We start from the raw sequence: 23,701 nt of genomic DNA on the forward strand, positions 1-23,701 counted from the left end.
AGACAGCTTGGTTTGTGCTGTCAGATACTCAGAAGTACCAACCTATTGTATATATATGGATGCCACCTACTATCCCTGCTTTGGAACTCTAGCAAACCTGTGTGTGGATCATGCAGAAAGGGAGATCTGAGGTGAAGGGGATGTAATAAAGTCAAAACTGGAAAAGAGGTTTTACGGGTAGGGTCTCCTCCCCTGCAGAAGTTGAAATTCCTGTGACTTTACAGTTAGCATGTTGCCAGCATGTCAGCTACCACAGCAACAAGGTACAGAACACAACTTTAGAGACAGCTGGAGTTTTCTGATACTTTAATCACTACAATATGGCTTCAATAAACCATCCTTTGTTTTGAATAGACTGAAGTTTGGCTAACACAGCAAACCAGGCGCTCACGTCAATACAGACATTGTCTCTGGTTCTCCTGCTGCTGGGGAGTATTTCAGCAGCCTTCCACACCAGGGAGGGAGCTGCACTACCAGCCAAATCTGTTGTGTTTGTTTTTCCTCTCAAACAATGCATTCACAAAAAGATATCTTCCCTTTTTCATTATGTCTGAAACCCTGGCTTGGGCTTTTGGGAGCTCCTTTCCAGGAACTGGTGACCCTGCTAACACTGAAGTGTTGAAACACCATCATGTCTTTTACTGAATACATCAGCCTCTTTTTGCTTTGCTTTGCACTGTGCTAAGCTTCTTCAACAAGAATAATTTCCCTGCCCATCTCCACCACTACACCATATTTAAAAGGTAAATTCACAGAAGAAGTTGTTTTTTGGTTTCCTATCCATGAGACCGGCTAAGCAAGAAGCTTTGAGAGACTTTTCACAAGTGAATATCTCAGACACAGATGAGTCATTAGAGAACTGCTTTTAACTTTCCATAACGTCATTTGAAGCGCTACAGTTGTTGTTGGAACCAGCCCTATATCAGTAACATACATTGCTCCACAGCTTTGTAATGCTATGGCATCCCTGATCCACATCCTTCAGGCTGGCTCACCTTATAAAATACTCGGCAATTTTCTGTTACTCAGTCTGTATAAAACTGTAGTGAGAGCTAATTTTCTAGAGCAACTCATCTGTTACAGAAACTGAAACTGTTACAAAGAAAAGTCTGATTTCTCCCTATCACGTTCTGCCATGTCATGTTGCCTTTTTTTTTTCCCTCCCTCTTTTTGCAGCTTAATGTAATCTTCCTTGGGATTGCTCTCTATAAAATGTTTCATCATACTGCCATACTGAAACCTGAATCTGGATGTCTTGACAATATCAAGTAAGTGGTTGTGGTTTTTTTTCCTTCTCTCTGCTTCTTTCTTCCTTTGCTGTTTATGCCCCTTTTCTTCTATGATGGCATGCAAGGGAACCAACTCTGCTGACAGCAGTGATAATAAGGTACTGGATTACAGCACTGCGGAACGGTTTCTAATGGATACCAACAAGTGGCTATTGTTGAAAGACTGTCTTTAAAGCGATTCAACTCGTGTCAGTGTTCAGTCAGTGCATTTTCCATTCAATTTTGCACGAAGGAAGCAAAGTTACGTTTGCTATCCTTGAAGAAGGTAACCTAGTCCCTTTACATAAGAGGAAATTGCACCCGATAATTACCACATAATTATTGCCGTCTCTACAGGGAAGGTGTTGAAACTGTTGATCATTACTATTTCTCCATGCTCTGAGTTCAGCAGCCTTTCTTCTTTTCTGTTTGTTTTGGCCACTGACAGATTTAATGACCCAAATTCTCCCTGGAATCTGATTAGTTTCATCCAAGTTACTGGGGTTTACCTGGGGGTGCCGATAGCAGAGGACACAATCGCCATCCAAGGTGTGCTTACCCTTGGACTTAGATAATGTCTGAGCCAGGGCATCTCACTGTCTAGCAAGCTGCCTCATTACACTGATGGAATATTATTCTCCGTCACTGCTTGTTTATTCAAGTACCTCTGCCTTTAATTACTTGATTCAGAAATACAAGTGGGATTTCAGGTGCAGCATGTGATAAGATGGGGAGCCTGCTAATTAATAAAACAATCTAATGAACTTCAGGAGGAAATTGTTGGTGTCAGCGCTTTACTGCACACCTAAGCAAGCACAGTGTTGTGTGACACTGCTGCATGCTGGTATCCATTCTCTTCTGTGGCAGGAGCTGGAGAAGAGGCGAGAGGGGAGCTTGTTAGGAATGGCTGAATGGTAGCATTGCAAGATGGTTCTCAGCAAGGTTATTACTGATAATGTTGAGCTGCAATTGTGGATGTCCCTTCGATTTAAAGTAGGTTAGTCCCTCTTTGAAAAACTTCCCCAAGAAACAAAACTTGCAGTGCCACTGGCATGCCATGGCATCAGTCTACAGGGTGAAGTTTTTGTTTCTTAGGCTCAACCTTGCATGCATGCAGGCAAAGCTGAGTAAGACCGTGATTTTGTGAGCTCAGGGACCTGCAGGGTATTCATCTGCTGTGTTTGTCCTTGCCTGGTTTGGGGACAGACTGCTCTGTGGTTTGTCACTGTTTCTCCTGCCGTCATTTAGCTGTAAGATGAAATTGGAGGAGTAGTCCCTCCTGGATGTCCGGGTCCAATCTCAGCATGGTAGTCTTTCATTCATTTCATACAGTCTTGGTCGAGGCATTAAAGGAGTGGTAGATTTAATAGCACTAGAGACTTGCAATATGACTGACTACTCGTCATGCATTAGTGATATGGAATTGCTTGCTGAGACAGTCTTTCTAAGGTTACCCACACAAAATCTGTCTAGAAAACCTTTCAGAATGACATTTAAATTAAAAATTGGGAAAAAACAAAACAACAACAAAAAAACCTCCAAAGCGTTTATAATTAAAGCAGAGATAATAATTGCCTACTGAGTATTCTTGCTTGTGCTAATCTGTAGTATCTTTGTTTAAAATGCCAGGAATTTATACAACCAGTTATGTCAATTATCATGTCATTGAAAAATATTTTATGGGCTCTTTGGCAGAGGAGTGTCTATTCATGATTTGACTTCATTAAAACATTTTGAAAACACAAGCAATTAAAGTTCTCTTAAGTATGTTGCTGATACTCTTCCAAATATGTTTCTTCATTAGAAGTAACTTCTTGTGTTTTTTAAAAAAGAGAGAGAAGCATTATGTAAACTCAGGAGGATCCTGAGGCTCACTCCACTAAGTTTATCAAAACAGGATTTTCAGAAGTGATCTGATTTGCAGTGTGTATGTATCTAAGCAGAAAAGAGTTAAGTTTCTAAATCAAAGGTACCTGTTTTCTCAATATCAGATATACTTGAGTTTTAACAGAGGGGGCTCATCATCTCCAGAAGTTTTTTAGGTGGGATCATGGTCTTCTAGGTAAGATCATGGTCTTCCTAATTCTGTGCTAATGCTGTTGCAAAATGTGGATGTGGTACAGCAGCTATAGACTAAAGAACAAGAAGTAATGTTTTAGAGGTAACCACAGAGATCCTTTCTGAGCTAACCTCTGTGGATTTACAGGGTTGGTAAAAAAAAGACACCCAGGTATGTTTCTCTACAAGAATATTGCCTTTGGTGGCTCTCAGCATGGTTCCAGAGCACTGGGTCTTGTCTTGTCAGCTTATATTTAAAAAACAAGCAAAACTGAAGACGTGGATTGGAGGGCCCCTTGCTGTGATCTGCGTTTGACAGCTTTATGGCACATGAGGAGCTGAATGGGAGTTTGTTCTCCCAGTTCATTTCCTAGCACTGTTCTGCGTTAGGCTGTGGTGAAGCTGTTGCAACATAAATCCCAAACCAGTTCAACAACAGCAAAATACTTGATTCCCTATGGCAACATAAAAATAAAGGCCATAAAATATTTTAATAGGCTGTTAATAAGCGCTCCTGAAATCTGGTGCTTGCCTGTGTCACTTTAAAGGTTAGAAATACATTATGAAGTATAGAAAATAGAGAGCCAAATAACTCCACTTAAATTAATGAACTTGATAAGGGATCAGGTGTCACCTGGGATACCTTTAATTACTGCACCAACAAAAAAGCCATTCAAAGGGCAGTGCCTGAACCAGATGCTGTGTGGCTGAAAGATTTGTAGGCACTGAGCAAAGTTGTAAAAATAAACTTCCCTAACCTTCAGAAACAATCTCTGTATTATTGTGCCAGCATGGGAGAATCTGACATTCCTTCAGTGGAGCACCAGGTACCCAAGAGTTACACAGCAAGAGATTCAAAGAGTAAATAGCTGGTTTACTTTTTACCCACATTATCTTTTCCAACTTAACCCAGCACTTTGGAGAAGGGCAAATCCTTTGAGTAGCTGCAGCCAGTATGTGGGTCCTTTGCCATGCTGAGAGCATCCTCCCTGTGTGGCTGGTTGGTACTGAGCCAGTTCAGTAGGTTGCACCCATTGAAAGAGTGAGGTCTGTGCCCTAGTCCTGCTGTTGGGGTACATGGTTTCTCATGATGAGGTAGCACTTTCTGAGAGAGCAGCTTTCTTTGGCTTGTATTTCCATATCAAACATTTCTGCATGGTGACGAAAAGATGTGAGCTTGTGTACGTGGGTATATGCTGTTCAGAGCTGCAAGAGTTTCTATGCCAGCTGCTGACAACAGGAGGGCAGAATATCTGCCATTTAACGACAGGTACTGTCAACAGGATCTTTTGAAAAAGATGAGTTTGATTTCTCTCTTCAATACATTTAAACAGAAATATTAAGAGCTTGCCCTGGGTGAGGATCTTTACTGCCTTTTAAAGATCACTTCAGTATGAAGCAGTGTAGAGAAGGATGCCAGAATTCTGCGTGCATGGGTGATATGTGTAGTATTTGACCCTGCCTCCCCAAATTCTGGGCGGGAGGGGATTTTTCATTCCTGCCTTTTCCAATGACCATTTTTAGGCTGGGAGATTCTTCCTTCAGCCCACACAGTGATGTCAAGGCGGTCCAGTGTGGCTCTCATCTCTTCATGGCTTGTCAGCAGGGACAAGTGAGCTGAGATGTGTGGCAGGAAAGATCATTTTGTCTTTGGTAGCTTTGCCAGCATCTTTCGTATCTCACTTGCTGCCTATCTGAGAGCATAAGTGGGGTATTGCTGGAATGGTGCAGGAGGTTGCTCATGAGCACAAACTGATCAACTGTCAACAAATGGACCCAGCAAGGCTTTGTATTGAAGGATTAATTGCTGCAGTTCTTCTGAACCTACTGGGAAAGCATGCTGCTGAAGGAGAGTGGTTCTTCTAAGCCAGGGACAATGCCAGCTTCTGGATGGCAAGTGCTATGCCACTTGCATCTCTAGCGTAGAAGGTGGAGACTGTTGGCATATCGGTATGGTATTGATGCACTCTTGCTAGCAGATGGCTCCTTAGGAAGACATGACACCAGCTGGAATACTTTAGAGCAGCTGTGAGGCTGTTTTACCGGAGATTGCTGCTGTGTAGAAGGATTTCTGGAATTGAGCAGCTCTGAGCCTCTGATTCATGCTTTTCTATCGTGCCGGGTGGATGTTAGATGTGTGAAATGTCTCACACTGTCGGAGACAGGAGTACACTGCATCTTTTTTATATTCACATTCCTGTAAGAAGTCTTATGTGACAAAGGAAAATACATCTATATGTGAGTTAGTCCAGCGTGGTTCTGAAGTTTTCCATCCATCAAACCCTTCCCGGGTGGTCAGGCATGTAGACTGGCTGCTTGCTGGACAGAGTCACCACACATCAGGTTTTCATCCGACCTGTGTTAGATGCTCCAGTGTGACAAATCACCCAGGTGTTGCCTAGTGTTTAACCCCCATTCTCTTGCAAAAGAATTTCAGATGAACTGTTCCTAAAATGCCTTTGTGTTGTGTGACAGTGCACAGCACTTAGGTGACAGCCTCAGTCTGCAGCTATTTAAGTGCTCCTCATTAGAGACCTCAGGGCATTAGTAAAGGAACAAGAAAGAAGGGGCTATATTGATTGTAATCCAGCCATGGTCTTCACCAGATCTACTGAAATCTGCTGTCCTCTCATTGCTGTGTGGTGCACCTTGCAGTGCTGAGATTTGTTGATGTTTCCCGCAGCTGCACCAGCCTTCCTGACATTCTTCTGCACTGTAGTTATGTGGCAGGGAGATTTGATTTTATTTGCTTAGGAAGAGTGACATGGAAGCTTTAGCTGCTAAGCTACATACCCACTAAAAAGGAGGCAGGCAGTGGAGGGCTTTGTCAGTTGGAGGGCTTTTTCACTCCTCTCTTGTACCATGTAGGTGCATTATTGCTTTAGCCAGGGCATAGCTTGGCTTATGCCAAGGCCACCTGGGTGCTCTTTGGAAAGCACAGCTCGTGGGGACCTTTTCAAAAAGAAGTGTGTCAGGCCGTAGTCCTGGGTTTGCTGGAACGGCTCATCCAGAGCAATTGAAACCTGCCCAAAAGTCATCCAAGAAATTCAGTTTTCTTTCTTGCGGACAGGGATAAGCAGGCTCTTAGCTGGGAGCTCCTTTTGTTTCTAAAGAGGCAGTATTAATTAGGGGCACCTTGCAATGGTTTAATCCTGGCACCGATCATTGTGGTTTTATTGCAGCTTTCTTCATTCTTGTATAAACATGCTCCCATCCCTTCTTCTTCAACAAAAGGATATGTACTCCAGCAAAAATGTAAGATTCCCTTCAAAACATTTTTATTCCAAACACGCAGGAAGGAATGTTTTTTGGTACTGTGGCTGGATTCACAGGAACACATGCTGAAATCCCATTAACGTGGATGATGCAGAAATGTCCTGCACTTCAGAAATCAATTCCACTCCCTAGTCCCCAGATGACCAAAATGAGCCCCCCTGGGCTCACTGGCTGCCACGGGAGCTTCACATGGGCTGAGGCTCAAGGCACACAGCGCTGATTTAATGGATAAATAAAAAAGTATATGTTCTCTTCAGTTTTTGAATTGAAGAAAGCCGATTTGTCTCAGCTGACTTCAGTAATTATTTTCTCTCACTTGGATTTATTCCACAGTGAATAGCTGCATTTCTCATCTGATAATTTTCCTTCCAAGAAATACAGTCAGTAGTCCTGGGGCTGTCATAAACTCCACCACTGAAACCCAAGCTCAAGAAGAGGTGCTGGGAGAGGGAAAATACCATTTGTCTGTGTCCTCAAGCACTGGGAAGCAGGTTAATCTGCAACTCTATCCTGGTTGAGGATGCTTGTTCGGACAGCAAGACACCAATGTGTCTTGCAGGTATTGCAGTGTGTCTTAAGCAGGCATTTGGCTTCCCAAAGGGCACCCATTTGCATCAAATTCAGGCCTGATTTTCAGATTACAGAGTTCTAAGGAGAGCTAATAGCAATGAAGAACTTTACTCTCTATGTCACTTGGAATTTATAGCAAGCCTTGCATTGGTAAGCCTTTCTTTTTTTTATTTCTTGGAGCCTCAGCTCCCAAATTAAACAAGACTCACACCATACTCCTCTTTCTTTTTCATTTTCCATAGGAGTCTCTTGTTCACAGGCTTACAGAAACAAACCTGAGAATGTGCAATCTAAAAGCAAAAAGCAGGAGCCAAATGAAAAAACTCAACGTTCATTATTGCTGTATAAAACTTTACAGAGCCGAATCTGGGTTTTTTCAGGGAGTCTGGCCCAGGCAGGGAGAGACAAGGGAAGTTACATGCTGTAGACAAAGTTTGTCATGCTGGAAGGTAGGGTCAGGCATACTATAGCATCAGGCACAAAGATGAGAAGTCCCTGTTTCATGATGTGCCTCCTTTTCAGCTTTACAAGCATTTCCATATCCTTCTCTCCCCATATGTTGTATGGGTGTAAGTGATTATCTGCTCATTTTCTTGCTTCTCAACATATGTATTTTATTTAAAGGGACATGACTAATTCCATCCCCCAGATTAGCTTGTTTCTTAAGTCCTGTGGGCTTTCTTAAGTTATAAAAAATTCCTCATGAGGAGTTAGGTATGAAATTTAAAATAAAGGTTAAATAGAACTTCCAGAAATCATCTGCTGAACTGTTTAAATGAAATCCTTGATTTAACACAGCAGTATTGTGCTGGCAGGAACAGAGGGTTACCAATCTCATTTTATTTACTCAGCTGATTGAAATGCAGAAAAAGTAAACATCCTGGGTTTGGTGCAATGAGGAACGAGTTAGGTTTTGAAAATGCAAGATGCCTTTTTCTGCAGCAGAAAGTGCTCACTTTACTGATACAGACAAATAATTTACAGTGGGTATCCTTTTGCTAAGAGGAGGTTCTTTTGTGCTTTTTGGTGTTAAAAATAAATAAATAAATAAATAAATAAATAAACAAACATAGAGGGACAGCAAGGATTATTTCATGTTTTTGTACTGAGATTTGGTCAGCTCATCTGCTGGCTTCTGAATCTTTGATTTTCAGACATTGCAACTTGGAAATAGTTTGTGATGCTGAAGGGTTTGGAATCTAATCGCATTAGATTCACATGGGAGACTGGACTTGCAGAGCAGAAGCACTTTAATCCTTCTTTACTTCTGGCTTTGTAGCTGCCTAGAAGCACACACAGTATGCAGCATGGTGTAGGGGTCCAGCTCTTAGAAGCCTGTCCAGCCCAGCGCCTGAGTATGACAGTGGATACAGAAGGCCCAATCTTGTACCTTCAGCATCCTCAATTGCCACTGAAGTAAGAGCTGAGGGTGTGTGCTACCTAATGGGTTGGGGGTCTCTTCCTTCTGCAAAGCAGCAGATTGGGCAGTAAGCAGGGAGAGGGGCTGGTGTGCACCCATGCTGAACTCTGTGCAGGTGTGATGGGGTACATATGTTGGCTTGAGCGATAGAAAGGTACACAGAGTTTGAAACACAAGTTAGTGAGTGCAAATGGTTACAGGATCCACAGTGAGCTTCGGTTAAACATGACCTGAAATTTCGACTGGTGCATTACCTGTAACTCAGTGTTAAATAAAACTGCAGTGCCTGTAAAGAGCAGACTTTCTGCTAAAATTTTCATATGGCCCTGCTGACAAAGTAGCAAGACAACTTGAGTGGGCTACTAAGAATGGCACATTGAAAACTTTTCCTTCCCAGCCAGCTGTGCTGCATGCTGCAGTTTTGGACTCCTTTAACTTCTGGGACAGCAGACTGAGAACATAGCAACACCAGAGATGCCTTTCAGAAAGGAACCATCCTTTTATTTCCAGTCCAGGAAAGAAAAACCTGATAGTAGGGAATAACCAGAGCTTCTGAGCCACTGCTTGGGCCTAGTATACACAAGCACAGCATTCTCTGTCACTGCAAGACTTAACTAGTTTATGTTGGTTTTTATTTTTTGTAAGTATGACCAAGTGATCTGGATACTTTTGAAAATGAAGCATAGGTTTTTCTCTCCCTTGGGAAATCTCCCACACAAAGTTTAGGAGCTCAGGCTGTGATCTTTGTGTCCCATATGGCTTTGAGAGCTGCAAGAGCTGCAGTCCATTAGTATGATGCATTCATCAGCCCAGTGGTTGGCTTCACAACTTCCTGGACCTTGTCCAGAAAATGCTGTGCTTCTTAGTCCCCATGGTTAGCACAGTGCTGCTTCTATGTAACCTTCATCTACATCTCTGCATGAGCAAACTTTTAGCAGGCAGCCTAAAGCAAACCCAGCAGAACCAGTTGGAGTTGCTGCACATTACACAAAATGAAGTACTTACAAGCTTCCTGCCAAGAGAAGATATAGCACATTTGTCTTTAGTCAGGGTGTGGGGTTTCTGTGCACCCCAGAGACAGAAACCCTGCTTATGATGTAAAAACATCAGAGATTGCACTTCTATCTGTGTGCCTTTCTTGCCAGTGATGTTGATTGCAGCAACAGATTCTGTTTGTTGCTCTCCAGTGTTCCATGAGTTTTTTTGGAGTACTGTTTGGTTAATATCTGACTGTTTTGGCTTTGGGTTTTGCCTCTTTATCTATGGCTTTTGTGATGGCTGTGTTAATGTCGGATGGTGATTGTAAAGCACTAATCTTTCCACTGACAGGTGTCATCCTTTAAGAAGTTGAGAAAAAAATCCATCAGTGGTTATTGATTTGAGAGAGTGTTCTGGAAGATATTAAATACCTCAGGTCTTTCTGTGAACCCATAAATCATGATTATTGTTTTAAAAGGCCATACATTTTAAGTATTTTGTCAGCAAGCCCTGCCTGTGCTGACTGTGAAATACAAACATGTCTAAAGGCTTTGCAGAATCTGTATGGTGTGGAAACAATCAGATATGTGGTTACACATTAGTGTGTTTTGAATAATCATGGCGTACCTTTGCAAAGTTAGGAGAAAGGAAATAAACAGGGAAAGCAATTCAGAGGGTAATTAATTACTTAGAGAAAATTAGATGAACTCAACAGAATTGCTCTTTCCAATTCCAGTAATTAAGAGCAAATCTCAGAAAGCGAGCCATTACTTCCCTGGGCAAGTTTAGAGGGATAAGAATGGTACCCCTGCCTTTGATGAGTGAAGACAGACATAGGCCACCCCACCTGATGGGCTGGGGCATCACACAGGGCTGAGGGAGGGCGTGAAGCTAGGGATTTCTTCTGCAAAGGAAGCTGAAAGGCACACAGGCCTTAGCACATGGCCAAGCCAGTCTGCCTTCAATACAAGACCCCACAAATGAGCACCAGTGGGCTGGGGAGAAATGGACGTCTGCCATCAAAGCGAAGCAACTAAAAGACAAGACCTGGGGATTATTGCTTGAATGTTGTTGTGCTGAACATCAGTGGCCTGAGGAGGGTGATTAGAAAAAGATTTGGCTTTGTGCCACTTACGTGGTAACTTTGTCACAAAATGTGAAGACAAATCCTTTAAGCACTCTTCTACTGCTTGGTATTGATTTTTCTCCACATGAAGACACTCCTTCACTAATTAGCAGTGAACCCGTCTGCTTTATGAGGGGAGTTCTGGACTTTCCAGCTACTTCCTGTAGATTTTCAGGAGTTCAATAAATCAATTTTTTCTAATCCTTGAAACTTAAAAAAAAAAGGCAAAGAAAACAAACATCCCTTTTGCCTCATATTGGTAGACAGAGGGGAGACAATAGTATGCTTTATTTTGTGTCACGCTTGTGCTTGCCTTCAGGAAACATCTGTCTCTGTACTTTATTTGTGCCATACTTAAATGAATTCTGTGGGCATTTCTGAATGCATTAGATGGTGCACATCATCCATCTATTTTTATTTGAGTTTCATCACTCGTAACAACTACTAAAGGTTCTGTTTGCCATGCCATCACTTTGGCATTTTTCGCTCACTAGCCAAAGCATGTATTTTGTGGCCTGAGCTCTGAGTCCACATGCTTACTCCATTCAGGCCTTTTCCTGATAACAGAGATATGGAAAAATACTTCAACTTCTCAAAAGAGTGATAAATTAGAGTTGGTTAAACCATAAAGGATTGAGTAAAATGATAGCATATGAAAGTGTGAATATTTACATAGGTCTTTATAAAAAGCATTGTTTTACTCTAAATCTGGCTCAAATACTTTTCTTTGTTAAATTTAAAAAAGCTCTTTTGAAAATAAGAACATATTGTTCATATTGACATATGTTCTTTTTAAATGAGAGTTGGATAGCTGGAAGGAAGGCCTTGATAAACCAGGATGATGCTAATTTACGTACATGGAAGTGGCTTGCACTGTAATATATAATTCACAGATTTTCTCTGCCCCTGTACATATTCTGGCAATTCAGTCACCTTGTGTCAAAAAGGTACATGTGATATTTTTAAAGATAGGCAGTGAAACAGATTTCCAAGCTTCTGTCTTTTTAGTTTGTTGAAAGCAGCTTTGGATGCATTAGCTTTGAAATTCCTTAAGCATCTAAACAAGGGTATAAGTAGATAATCTAAGCAACTTAAAAAAAAAAAAAAAAAAGAAAAAGAAAATAGAAGATAATATAAACAATCCTTTCTCGTAATTAAAGCAGAAAGTACTTTGGGAAATTGAAAGACATCTAACTTAAATAAGATTTTGAAAGAATTTCACATGATGTGTAATTAACTCTAAGAAGTCTTTTCCCCAAGGTAAAGTCAGGGCTTTTTTAAGATTAGAAAATGGATTCCATATTTATATGGTTTGGTAGACCTTCCACTATCCATCATCTAGATTGCGAAGAAACACAAGGGGGTAAAGTAGGACTTTCTGGGTTACAGAAATAATACAGTCACTAAAGATCAGCTTTTTAATTTCAGCCATTTGAAATTAAAGTCCTCGCCTAAGCAATCCTTCGGATTTCCTCCATAATTATTAGAGAAATGTGTTTCTTCAGGGAGTGACAGAGACTCACCTGCTATAAGTACCCGTTCTTATATGAGACAAATTGCTTTTTGTGAGTGCCAGTTTCCAGGAATCAGAGCTGCTTAGTTCAAATTAAATGGATTGAATCCCTTGGTTACTTCCAGGAACTGGGAAGAATTTATCCAAATCAGTTCTGGAGAACCCCCATTGTAGCTCCAGCCTCTCCGGTTGCATTAGCTTAGGTTTTCCAAGGATTTATGCTTCAGCTATTATTTGTGTGCACTGTTTGTAAATATAATCTCAGTTTTTCAATAAGCTACATTTTCCCCTGAGCTAAGACTGTTCCAAGGCTTTTTTCTTGTCTAAGAGATGGTTTTTATGTACTGCAGATAATGACACAGTATTAATGCAGCACTGATAGATTTCACAGACTTTACCTGGAAAAAAAACACTCTGGAGTAATTTTTGAGAGACTGGAATTGTTGCTAACACAAGTGTTAAGCTTCTTACAGCACTTCAGTTGGTAAAATGAAAAGGAAAGATATGTATTTCATGAGAGATGTAAGAGACTAAGTCTTACAGGCCATGCATGTAGGGATTTGAAGTGCCTGGGAGTTGGGTGTTTGAATATCTCACTTCTTCAAGCATCCACTTGCTTTGGGCACTTTCCTAGGCACAACCACATCTAAATGGGTTGGAAATGGGGCGCAAACTGCTTGGGTGTATTTGACAGTTCTCCCCAGTGTTAGCCTCAAGCTAAAAAGCAACCCAAGTTTACCGATTTCACATTTCTCCTCTGTACAAAGATAAAACAGAGCCTTCAGTTGCCTTGAAGAAAAGCTATTGCAGTTCACTGAAGAGACTTGGTGAGGCTCTGGACAGCAAAAATAGGGCAAAAAAAATTATCTAATTCTCTCTTCTTAAAAGCTATCACCAGCAACATTTCATAACATCTTTACCATAAAAACCAGAGGAGTTTGAACAGCATCATACAACAAGCTGGGATGGGATGAAGACTCCATTGTTGCAACTAATGGGGAGCTGCCACACCATGCTGCTAGTTGTGCCTTGTCGTCCTCTGCAGGACCATAATCTTGGTGGCCACATACTGAAATAGCATGTATTGCCATGGGGTAGCTTGGATATTCTTTCAGACCTGGCTGATGTGACACAAGATGTGAGGCGATCAGCTTTCAGTGTGACAGCTGATAACAAGGGGGAAACCCTGCAGGGACAGCAGCCCAGGAAGCTGAAGTGGCTGGCTAGATGTTGGAGCAGAGCTGGGGGTGCCATCAGTGACTGACAAGGATGGAGGCAAGTTCAGGCCCAGGATACTACAGCTCAAGCTGGAATAGAGCTGTCAGTGACACTGGGACAACCACCTTGTCCCCACGGTGTGGCCTCTTGCTGCAGATGGGCACTGTTGAGGCCAGACGTAGGTTTAGGTGCCAACTTCAGCAGACCTGTCTGCTCACATGCTAATGCATAAAGCTCTGAAAGCTGCTTATGATCTCCTTACAACCTACATAATGCTTTTTTTTAGTCTACAAGACTACTACCCATCAACTTGTATCTCACTGCTCAGCATGGGTTTAGGGCAAGTGATAAAAGATGGATCAGCCCATAAAACAATGTTTCCCTTCCTGTGCCAAAGACTGTGGGTGACCATGCCAGGCTGAGGCTGGCAGATCTTGAAGCCATTCTCTCAAAAGGAAGATAATGCTGTAGTCTGACTAGTATGTTGGGAGTTACACTTGTGGAAAAGAGCAGTAAGGAGGTTCCAGTAATACACTACAACGTATCAGGTGGAGAGTACTGGAAGCGCAGTGAGATTTTATCTTCAGAATGTGTGCAAGCTTTCTGTGTAGCTATACTGGAATTCCAAAGGTAGTCTTCTTCAGTGAGAGCCAGGTTTTTTAACAGAGATTTCAAAGTCAATTGACAGTTGCATGACCACTGTCAGACCCAAGTCAAGGAGGGCTGGCTGCAGCTTGCAGCTGGTCATGATCGCTTCCATGTGCAAAGCCATACTCGTCACAGGGCAGCGAGCCAGACTGGCTCACATGTACCAAGCATACCTGATGATACCTGATGCTCTTTGCTTTTGTTTTGGTGGTGGCTAATGGGAGAAGGGAGGGGGGATGAGCAGCAAGCTATATTCTCTATATGTCATTATATTTCTAATGTTGGTGTTCTTGTCTTTATGTCTACGCATTCTTTAGCTATGAGGATAACAGACCCTTCATCAAGTAAGAATGACCTGAATGGCTGATAAATTTCATTTATCAGTGTGGTCCCATGAACCAGCTGTCAGATCAATATTGAAAAATCATTAAAGCTTCTGTCATTCGCATTTGAGGCAGAAGAGCAAACTGTGCAGAAAAATGGCCAGGCATACAGCTATCATGCAGAGTAAATGTTCTGCATGTGTATTGCCAACCGATTGCTACTATATTGGCTGTGTATTCTTTGATTGGGCGTTACTTGAATTCAAGAGAACATTCTGAAGTAATGGTGTTTAATACAGACTTGTTACACCAATAGCAACCTTCTGGTCCACTGTGCTCCAGCACTGAGAGTGCTTTGTGGTAATGTAAATACAGAAGAAAATTTTCAGAGAAGTGCATGAGTGATAACCCACGTGATTCCCATTCTGGCTGATGGGTGCAGTGCAAACTAATCTGTATTCAGCGGATAATCTCCTTCCACAGTGGAGTACCCAATTGTCTCTAATTTTCAATTATACCAAAACATTATATGTTTGTTTCTTTATTGTTACAAAATTGCACTATGGAAAAGAGAAATTGTGGAAAACCAACAGCAAGTCTGTACAAAGAAAAACAAAAACCACAAACAAGCCACACCAAAAAAAAAAAAAAAAAAAAAAAAAAAATCCTGCAAAGCAAGCAAAAAATGCTCAGAAATTACATGCCTTTAGGCATCCGTGCTTTCTCTCTTGCAACCAAAAAGCAAAGCACAGTAACACGGAATAAAAGCTGACCAACTTTGCAGTAGACTTTCAGTTTGTTCTTCTGGTGAAGAGTCCTTTGTGTTCATTCCTGCAGCATCATTCCCATATTCTCTTTCATTTCTTGATTCTTTTTTTCTGCGGGCACGGGATGGAGCCATTCAAAGTAATCTCCATGCCCTCTTTATCTCCAGGTCTGTTTTCTGAAGCACAATCCTGTATCTCGTACAGTTTGCACTGTTGAGGGTCTTCTAACCCAAAGATTCCTTTCCATCACTGAAGGTAGCATATTTCCACTCTCATTGCTCAATAATTGTTTCGCACATCTGCAGCCTAAGGCTCTTTAATCGGGTTCAAGAGTTGGCTGCAGTGCAGGGCAGAATAATTTCCTGATATTTGGTGGATCGTTTTTAAAAGTCTTTGTAAATGGAGGAACCTTTTAATCATGGTGAGAAAGAAAAGGGAGAGGAAAAAAAAAAAGTATTTTTCACTTCATTTGTTTTTGGTATTTTTTGTTTTGTGTTTTTTTTTTTTATTTTAATTAAGAACATAAAAAGATTTGTATTTTTAAAATTGGCATACTATTAAGATTATAATGTGCTCTCACTGATGGTGGAATCTCAGGGAGAAAAATATACCAAGTGGTGAATGCTATAAATGTTATCTAGTGTCTACCTTTCCAAAGGATTTTGAGAATGCATTTTCAATTTGCATCATGCTAAATATTTATTAGCAGGATTGGCTGGAAATGCTTCAAAGGAACTGTTCTGGTCTGATAGATACATAATAGTGATTTTTAAAGAACTGCCTAAGTAAGCAGTTACCTTGGGGAGCTCTTCTGGCCATGTGCTCAGAAAATACATATTTTATAAACTCCAGTGGAAGGAATATTGCTGTATTTTCATTCTAATACCTAAAGAAAAACAACAGTAAACATTAATAGAACAGCAGTGTGCTTCTGTTTGCAACAAGCCCTGCTAAAAGCAAGGGGATTCAGAGCTGCAGCTGCTGTGGAGTCTCAACAGGGGAGACTGTCAGTCTGCCCTGCACTGAGCTTCTTTTTCCTCTGAGCTACTGCTGCTTCATCTTTCTCTCCTCTACCCCATGCCCTGCCTAGGAGAGAGCAACCCAGATATTCCCAGACCCCATTCATGTTTCTGCGGGACTGGAGTATCCCAGTTAACCAAAACATAGGCAGATTGTTCCATGAGCCTTTTGGTAACAGCTGAAGCTGCTTCAGGCGGTCAGAGAAGCAGAGACGTTGGCTGGCTGCAGGTTTATCTGCTTTGGAGAACCAAAGGGTTAATGGTGAGGAAGGAGTGCAGAAGTGGGCATCACTGATTGGTATCATTACATTCCTTTTTATGATGTAGTATCTGCTTGTTTCTAGGGAAGAGGAAAGAATCAAGATCATGAGGGAAAGGTCAAAGGGATGCTCACAGTGCTGCTTGCTGCGCAGCTGTGTCTCCCAGCTGGTAGCTGGTTCTCTCCCCTCCATGGCAGCCATCCTCATAAAGTCAAGATAACTAAGCAGATGGAAACTGAGGATGGTGGTTAGGAGAAGGAGCTGGTCCCCACTCTGCTTCCATGCTGCTTACCTCTTTTTCTGGTATAGGAAGATCAGCCTCTGAGAAGTCAATTTAGCACATGATTAACTGTTATTTAGCGGGAAAATGTGGAATGTTTCCCCTGCCCTCCCAGCTTGCGTAAAATCCAACTGAAAAATGATATGCAACAGCAATCCCATGGCCCAGGTCCTCTGGTTGTCCTTGGCCCCTCCAAGGAGTAGACAGGCACCATTTCCCTGAGTGGAAAGACAGTTGGATGCTGTCTGTCCTTGCAGAAGCTTGCTGTGTGGGCACATATATGCGTGTCTGTATTTTCCTTCACCATGGAGCAGTGTGAAGCAGTGTCAGAGAGCATCCTTGCAAGGAGCTGATCTGGCAAGTACCTGCTTGTTGTAGTTTGGCTGGCTCTCTTACGGGAGACCAGCTAAAGGGCAGCAGTAAATGTGTCTTGGTGGTAGTTGTAAAGAAGCTAATCCAGCTAGTGCTCCTGCCCCAGGCAAACCAGTGGCCATTAAAAAAGTGACATTCAGAGTTGTTTTAGTTGGTTTATTTTCTTTTTTTCCTGCCATTTACAGAAACGGCATCTACATTGTGTCATATACATAAACATTGCTTTTACATTAAACAAATGGGGAAAAAAAGCCAGAAACACTGCAGATGCTTTGGTTATGATGAATTTCCATTCTCATAACATTTCCATTTCCGTATATTTACTCAAGCTCAAAGACTTGTAAACTGCATCCAACTGAAGACAAAAGTCCCTACAGCTCATTTTGGTGTGCTATTTTCTTTTTGCTAAAACCATGGCCAAAGCTCTTCCTGTTTGCAGACATGTGCCACGTTTTATAGACGAAAGACCAATCCCTTTCCTTTTTTTTTTTTTTCTTTCTCCTAACAGGTCCTGGGTGATAGGTGCGATAGCCCTGCTCTGCCTATTAGGACTGACCTGGGCATTTGGACTCATGTATATTAATGAAAGCACAGTCATCATGGCGTATCTCTTCACCATATTCAATTCTCTACAGGGAATGTTTATATTCATTTTCCATTGTGTCCTCCAGAAAAAGGTAAGACAGACGGTTCTCAGCAGCACAAGCGGTGGTAACAGTGTGTTTTGTTGCCTAACAACCACAGCATAGTGTTGTGCATGTGCCCTGAATTCAGATCGAGCAGATTTGTCTCCGTGTGCCTAATAGGGGTGGTATTTAGAGTGGAAACTGGCAGGTGCAGGGGAATGAGACAAAGATATGTGGCAATGGCATTTCAGCAGCCAGGGTGCTAGCGATGAGCACATTGGAGGCAGCACACAAGGCAACTTGTGCTTTGCAGGGCTTTGTGATAGCAAGCCTGCAGAAAGGCTCTGCCTGCTATTGGCCACATTCTCCTTTTCCTTACACCAGTGTGAGGCATAAGTGGCACCACGAGCATCCAGAGGGTCCTCTCGTGTCACAGCAAAATGGGGCTATACGTCTTCATCTGCAGTCCTTGCAGGAAACAGCCCCTTTCTGTAGCAGTATATACTGGAGAAAGTATGTAACGGGCTGCTTCTCCCACTTTTTTAAGAGCAGAAGGACCCATGCTCTGCAACAGTTCACTAGCTTTTGCATAGCTCGGTCATAATGTGGGTTTTTGAAAATCTTCCATGCACAGTAAGTACTTGGTGGAACTTGAAATATGCCCCAATTAAGATTGCGAGGTAACAGTGGAATAACTTAGGTAAACCCCAGTTGGAAAAAGAGAAATAAAAATCTCCTCATGCATATGTAGATCAAATTTTGACAGTCAGTAATAAATATTTTTAAGAACCATTTTATTCTCCACTGGAACTCAGTAGTGCAGATCTCTCTCAGTCTGTGCAAACCTACTGATAATTGTTGATGCACATCTTGGTTTCACAGGCCAAACTCTATATCCAAGATAAGCATATAGAAGAGTTTACATGCGGATACATCTGAGTCCCAATCTGCCAGTTTAACTAAGCTGCCTCAGTCTCTAGCACAGCATCCCATCATGGCACTGTACCCTCTTTGGCTGTCAGGGTGCTCACTAGGCATTCAAATCCCTTCTGCCATTCTGCCTCAAGCCAGTCTATGCTCTTAAACCACCACTGATGCCATTGGGGTTGCTCCTGATTTACAACTGCATAGAGGAGAGGAGAGTGCAGCCAGTAGCTGGCTGTGGGGAGATACATCTCTCTGATCCGAGAGCTGAGAGAGGAATGGTTTGAGAGGAGAAAAAAAAATCCTATCTATCATGGACTAGAAAATCAGCAGAAAGCTGCAGAGAGGCAAGCAGTGGGTGGCTAATTAAAGCAATTGAATTATTTTCCCTCAGCAAAGGATTGATTAGGCACTCGAGCGTATTGGGCACTCGTGGTATTGTGTTTGTCTCAGGCTCTTAAGGAAAAGCCTAATGAAAAAGCTGTAATTTGCTGTTTAAACAGTTGTTCTGCAGAGTTTTCAAATGCTCATAGATGGTCTAGAGAAATTTTGCAGCTAACTGTGTGCTCCAAGTAATCACAACTGGTGTTTTAGTTATGTGTGTATTATTTTTTTTCATCAATGGGCTACATGACCTGCTTTTGGTTTTTCAGTGCAATGTGTTCATTTTCAGCCTAGCCCCATTTACTTGCCAGGTGTTGTTGCCTATTAAAGTCACACTTTCGCAGACATGAAGCTCAGTCAAAGCCCAGCTCCTGCCCTGGCACAGCTCAGCATAGCTCCCATGAAGGTGACATTGCTTTTCTGCAGGTGAAGAGATGGCCAGGTTTGCCTGCAGTGCCCATTTAAAACATGCCTGGCACAGTGCTGTGGAGAAGCAGGCTCTTGCTGCCCCTACAGACTGAGAATACAGTCTCTAGTGCTACTGGCTGTATGGTTTCATCAAATTTCAGTTTAACTGCAAGAAAAAAAAAAAATATATATATATTTTTTTTTTTGAAAAAAAATCAATAGCTCTTATATGTTTCTTTTGGAATCTTTCTTTTTAGTCCCCTGCCAAAAGCAATAACTTTTAGTACCTTGATGAGCCAATATGCCAGTTTACATCAAATCTATGAGGATATTAATTTTCAGTCATAAATAGTGTATCTGTAGTTTCTGCAGTGCTCCTTTGATGTGCCTCAGAGGTAGCTACAACTGACTGGTGTCAATGAGCAGCTTTGCCAGATAAAAGCAGTCCCTTACGCCCTCGTAAATGGTGAGCTAACACTGCAGGAGCAGTCAGCTGCAAGGTGTAATAGGCTCATTTCCCACAATAGCTATCGTTTTAATGAACCACCAAGGAAAAATCAGCAGCCATGTTGACAATTTTAAGGCTGTGGGTTGGAGGAGGAGCTGCCCACTAACCACCATTACTGTTTCCTTGGCTAGGTACGTAAAGAGTACGGAAAATGCCTGCGCACACATTGCTGTAGTGGGAAAAGTACAGAGAGCTCTATTGGCTCAGGAAAAACCTCGGGGTCACGGACACCTGGAAGATATTCCACAGGCTCACAGGTAACCCATGCTTCTTGTCCTTGCCCCAGGACTCGGCATTTCTGCATCAATTTCCGTGTTGGGTGGGAAGATCTCCTCTGTGCCTCACCCTCCAGCAAGTTTGGTAGGAGCCCAAGAAGCTGCCATAGAGCTACCTCCATTGCAGCTGCAGAGATTTCCCCCTTTCCCAGACCTGAATTCAACATGGTTGCTTCTCTTGGGATGTGTTTGCAATTAGTGCCTCTCCAAGAACCTCCTGAATAATTGCAATAAGCACAAAAAGTCCACATTTGCCATTCAGAGGCAGGTGAGCGCTCATAACCTGAGCTATCCTGCCTGCTCTCCATGGAGATCAGGAGCTTGGGAGCATTTTGTTGGCTGTACTGCAACCCAGTATGTCCTTTAATTGCCATCTCAAGGTTGTTGTCACTGTTATCACCACGTACAGAAATCATAAAATAACAACTGTTTTTCTTGCTTTAAAAAAAAAAAAAAAGAAAGAAAGAAAAAAAGAAAGACTACAAGAGTGCTGCAATAGCTTTCATAGTGAAAAGGCTTCCTTTTTGACATTCAGTGGTTTGATCGGTTCCATTACCTCACTTGATTTTCCTCAGCTTATCTCTTAAGGTAATCCACTGGGGCCAGATTATCTCATTTAGTCACAGGATTTGTTATGTTTTGGTCACCTAATTTCATATTTTGTGTAGCTTGTACATTTAGTCATTTTCAAGCTAAACTTGTATGTACAGATACAGATTTATGAAAGGACGGTTCATATAGAATGAAGAAGCTTACTTCTTAATCAATAGAAACCAAATACAAATTTATTCAGTATTACTAATGGAAGTAATTATATGTGACAGTTCAGCTATTAAACTATGAAACTCATGCAGCAAATACCAGTTTATAACCTCTCAGGAAAACACAGTTTGTGATTTATGTCTTGGAGCAAATTGCTGTTTATTTTCAATGGCTTCCAAAATGTCATCCAAGAACTCCATTTTGGCATTTACTTAGGTGTGGATGTAATACAGGGCAAATAACAGCAATAGAACATGGAGCTTCTCCCCAGTAGGCCATCAAATCCCACAGTAATCAATAACATACAAAGATACTGTATCCAGTAACATTTATGTGGGTCTCCTCCTTGGCAGCCTCAGCACTGCAATGAGTCCTGAGGGCAGTCCCCTTGTCATAGGGAGTGCTTGAGGTACTGTGGTTGGTTATTTTCTGTTACAAGCTTGTTCTTGGAAAGAACGAAAGTGTTTGAGCCCTATCACAGGCAGGAGAAACCTCTTATGGGGGAAAGAGAGTGGATGGAGATCTGCGCTGTAGGATATATCTGACTCCTGACTTATGAAAAGTCCAAGAGGAGCACAACTCATTAGATCTCTTTCGTTTTTTCCTCTGAAAAACACTTAGGTTAGAATAGTTAATCTATATGGATCATGTCAGAGGAATGCAATAGATTAAATGTCCAGGTGAAAAAGAACTGCTATAAAAGTTCATGGGCGTGTTACATTCTGGTTCAATTTGTAGAGGGCTAATGCATGCTTAGGAGATGCCATTAGTACATGGTTAATGAGTGGAGAAGAAGCCCTGGAAGATCTCACATGTATAAGACCCCACTATGGGGAGCACTGGCTTTTCAGCGACTAGGAGAAGCATAGTCTGTCACAGTGGCAAACAGCATTCTGGATCTCCAAGATGGCCTAGCAGCCCCTTCATGTAGCTGTGGGATACATCCATCATACTCTGTGAGATTAGGCGTGAGTCTGCAGCAGGACATTCACAAGATGTGCACAGCTGACTTTTTGATTTTTTTGAAAGGTCTAGTTGGGGGAGAGCGAGGCAGTGGTGTAAAAGCCACAGAAGTAAATACTCTACTTCGTATCTGAGAAACAAAACAGAAGGCCAACATGTTTGGAACATTGTTTCTCCAGCAGCAGAAGCCCTAACACTGATAGCAAAATCATTACAGATTTTTCAGTAGGGGAATAGAAATTACTCATTTGCTGTGGGTTTTTTTACCTACATTCCCCAAGATGGATGGTAGCTACAAAAACTTCTACGCATTCAGGGACACCAAGAAACAAATCAACTCTTCTGTTATGCTTTACAGAAAATTGACACAGACTATCCTAGGTAATATGGAAAATGTGTGTGCTTCTGTGTGTAAGTTATTTTTCAGTTATTTGATGCAATATTGGAAAGTCTTGAGCTTGCATGGGTTTGGGTTCCTCTCACAAGTAATTTCTATTGCTTTTTTTTTTAATTAAGATGTAAGCAAAGTGAGCAATCTTATTATGCATTTCTTATTTGAGAGAGGTGTTTGTGTTATGAAGTTAGGCAGGCAGTGTCTGTTATGCACAAGATGGTTATAACCAAACAGCAACTGCTTGCTTACAGCTGGATAGAAACAAGTCTCATCCTGAGCTAGGCACCCCAATAGCCCATCTTTAGTGAGGCAGAAATAAACCTATCTGCAGCTGCTAAAAATTCATTACCTGCTGTGGTTCAATCCCTCTTCAGAGCCGGATTCGTAGGATGTGGAACGACACAGTTCGAAAGCAGTCCGAGTCTTCCTTTATTACTGGAGATATAAACAGTTCAGCTTCACTCAACAGAGGTAATTATAATTTTTTTTTTTTTTTTTTTTGCATCTCTAACTCTTGTGATGGCTGTAATGAGTCAAATATATTGCCCCTTATTCTCCTCACTTCAGATGGTGCCAGACCCTAATCATTTACACAAGAAATGTTACAGTATTAACTGGGAGGAGGTTTTGTGCTGGTTGTTTCCTGTTTTCTTTTCTTCATTTATTTTTACACATGCATTTTCAAGGAATGTCATTTCTGGAAGGGAATTAGGAAAAGAGGTAAAAAAAACAACAACCCCTTAGTCAAAAAGAAACCTCCGTGTTCCCCCAGCAAACTGCCATAAGCTGCTGTGGTGTCAGGCCTCATTGCTGACGGTGAGAATGAGCCGTTATGAGAGCATACTGCCTGCATTAAGCATCACAGACATTGTGATTGCTCTACGTACATAGCAATTCTGTGGTCTCTGTGGAAGCAAAAATGAACAGCAGAGCACATACGTAAGAAAAGCTGTGTGCTTGGAACAAAATCGTCTGCATTGATGTTCATACCTAGTTTGAAGAACTGACTAATGTGAACTTTATATAGACATCTGTGGAGGAAAGGCTATCAGAGACGTACAGAAATAGAGGCATGCCAAACACAATGTGGTGCCTGGCACTAGAGGAAATATGAACTTTTTTAAAAAAAAAAGTCCTTTCAGTCAGTTATGGGAAAATGACAGTAAGAGGAGGGAAAAAAACCTCAGAGACTGATTTGTTTCCAGTTTAGTACAATTACCTTATGGCTTAACCTTGAGAAATTAGATGCTAAATTCTGGTTTGCGTCTCTACCCAGTTTATGCTGGAATTACGAGGAGGCAAAATTTGGATTACTGAGCCCAACTGTTATCATGATGGTGAAAATGGAAAATGTTTCCATT

At 41.7% G+C, this 23,701-nt stretch overlaps 1 protein-coding gene across 4 annotated transcripts in view; it reads left to right on the top strand.

Moving 5' to 3' along the window:
- The window catches only part of ADGRL3 (adhesion G protein-coupled receptor L3), a 490,651-nt gene that overhangs the window by 436,985 nt on the left and 29,965 nt on the right, over positions 1–23,701 (top strand). For all 4 annotated transcript variants that reach the window (XM_090139058.1, XM_090139055.1, XM_090139056.1 and 1 more), the window contains 4 exons: positions 1,177–1,268; positions 17,605–17,773; positions 20,078–20,203; positions 22,715–22,811. In XM_090139058.1, coding sequence (XP_089995184.1) covers positions 1,177–1,268; positions 17,605–17,773; positions 20,078–20,203; positions 22,715–22,811 — 484 coding nt within the window. The remainder of the gene's footprint in view (positions 1–1,176; positions 1,269–17,604; positions 17,774–20,077; positions 20,204–22,714; positions 22,812–23,701) is intronic.

The sequence above is a fragment of the Phasianus colchicus genome, chromosome 4 (genome assembly GCF_987193195.1).
Source record: "Phasianus colchicus chromosome 4, bPhaCol1.hap1.1, whole genome shotgun sequence".
Lineage (NCBI taxonomy): Eukaryota > Metazoa > Chordata > Aves > Galliformes > Phasianidae > Phasianus > Phasianus colchicus.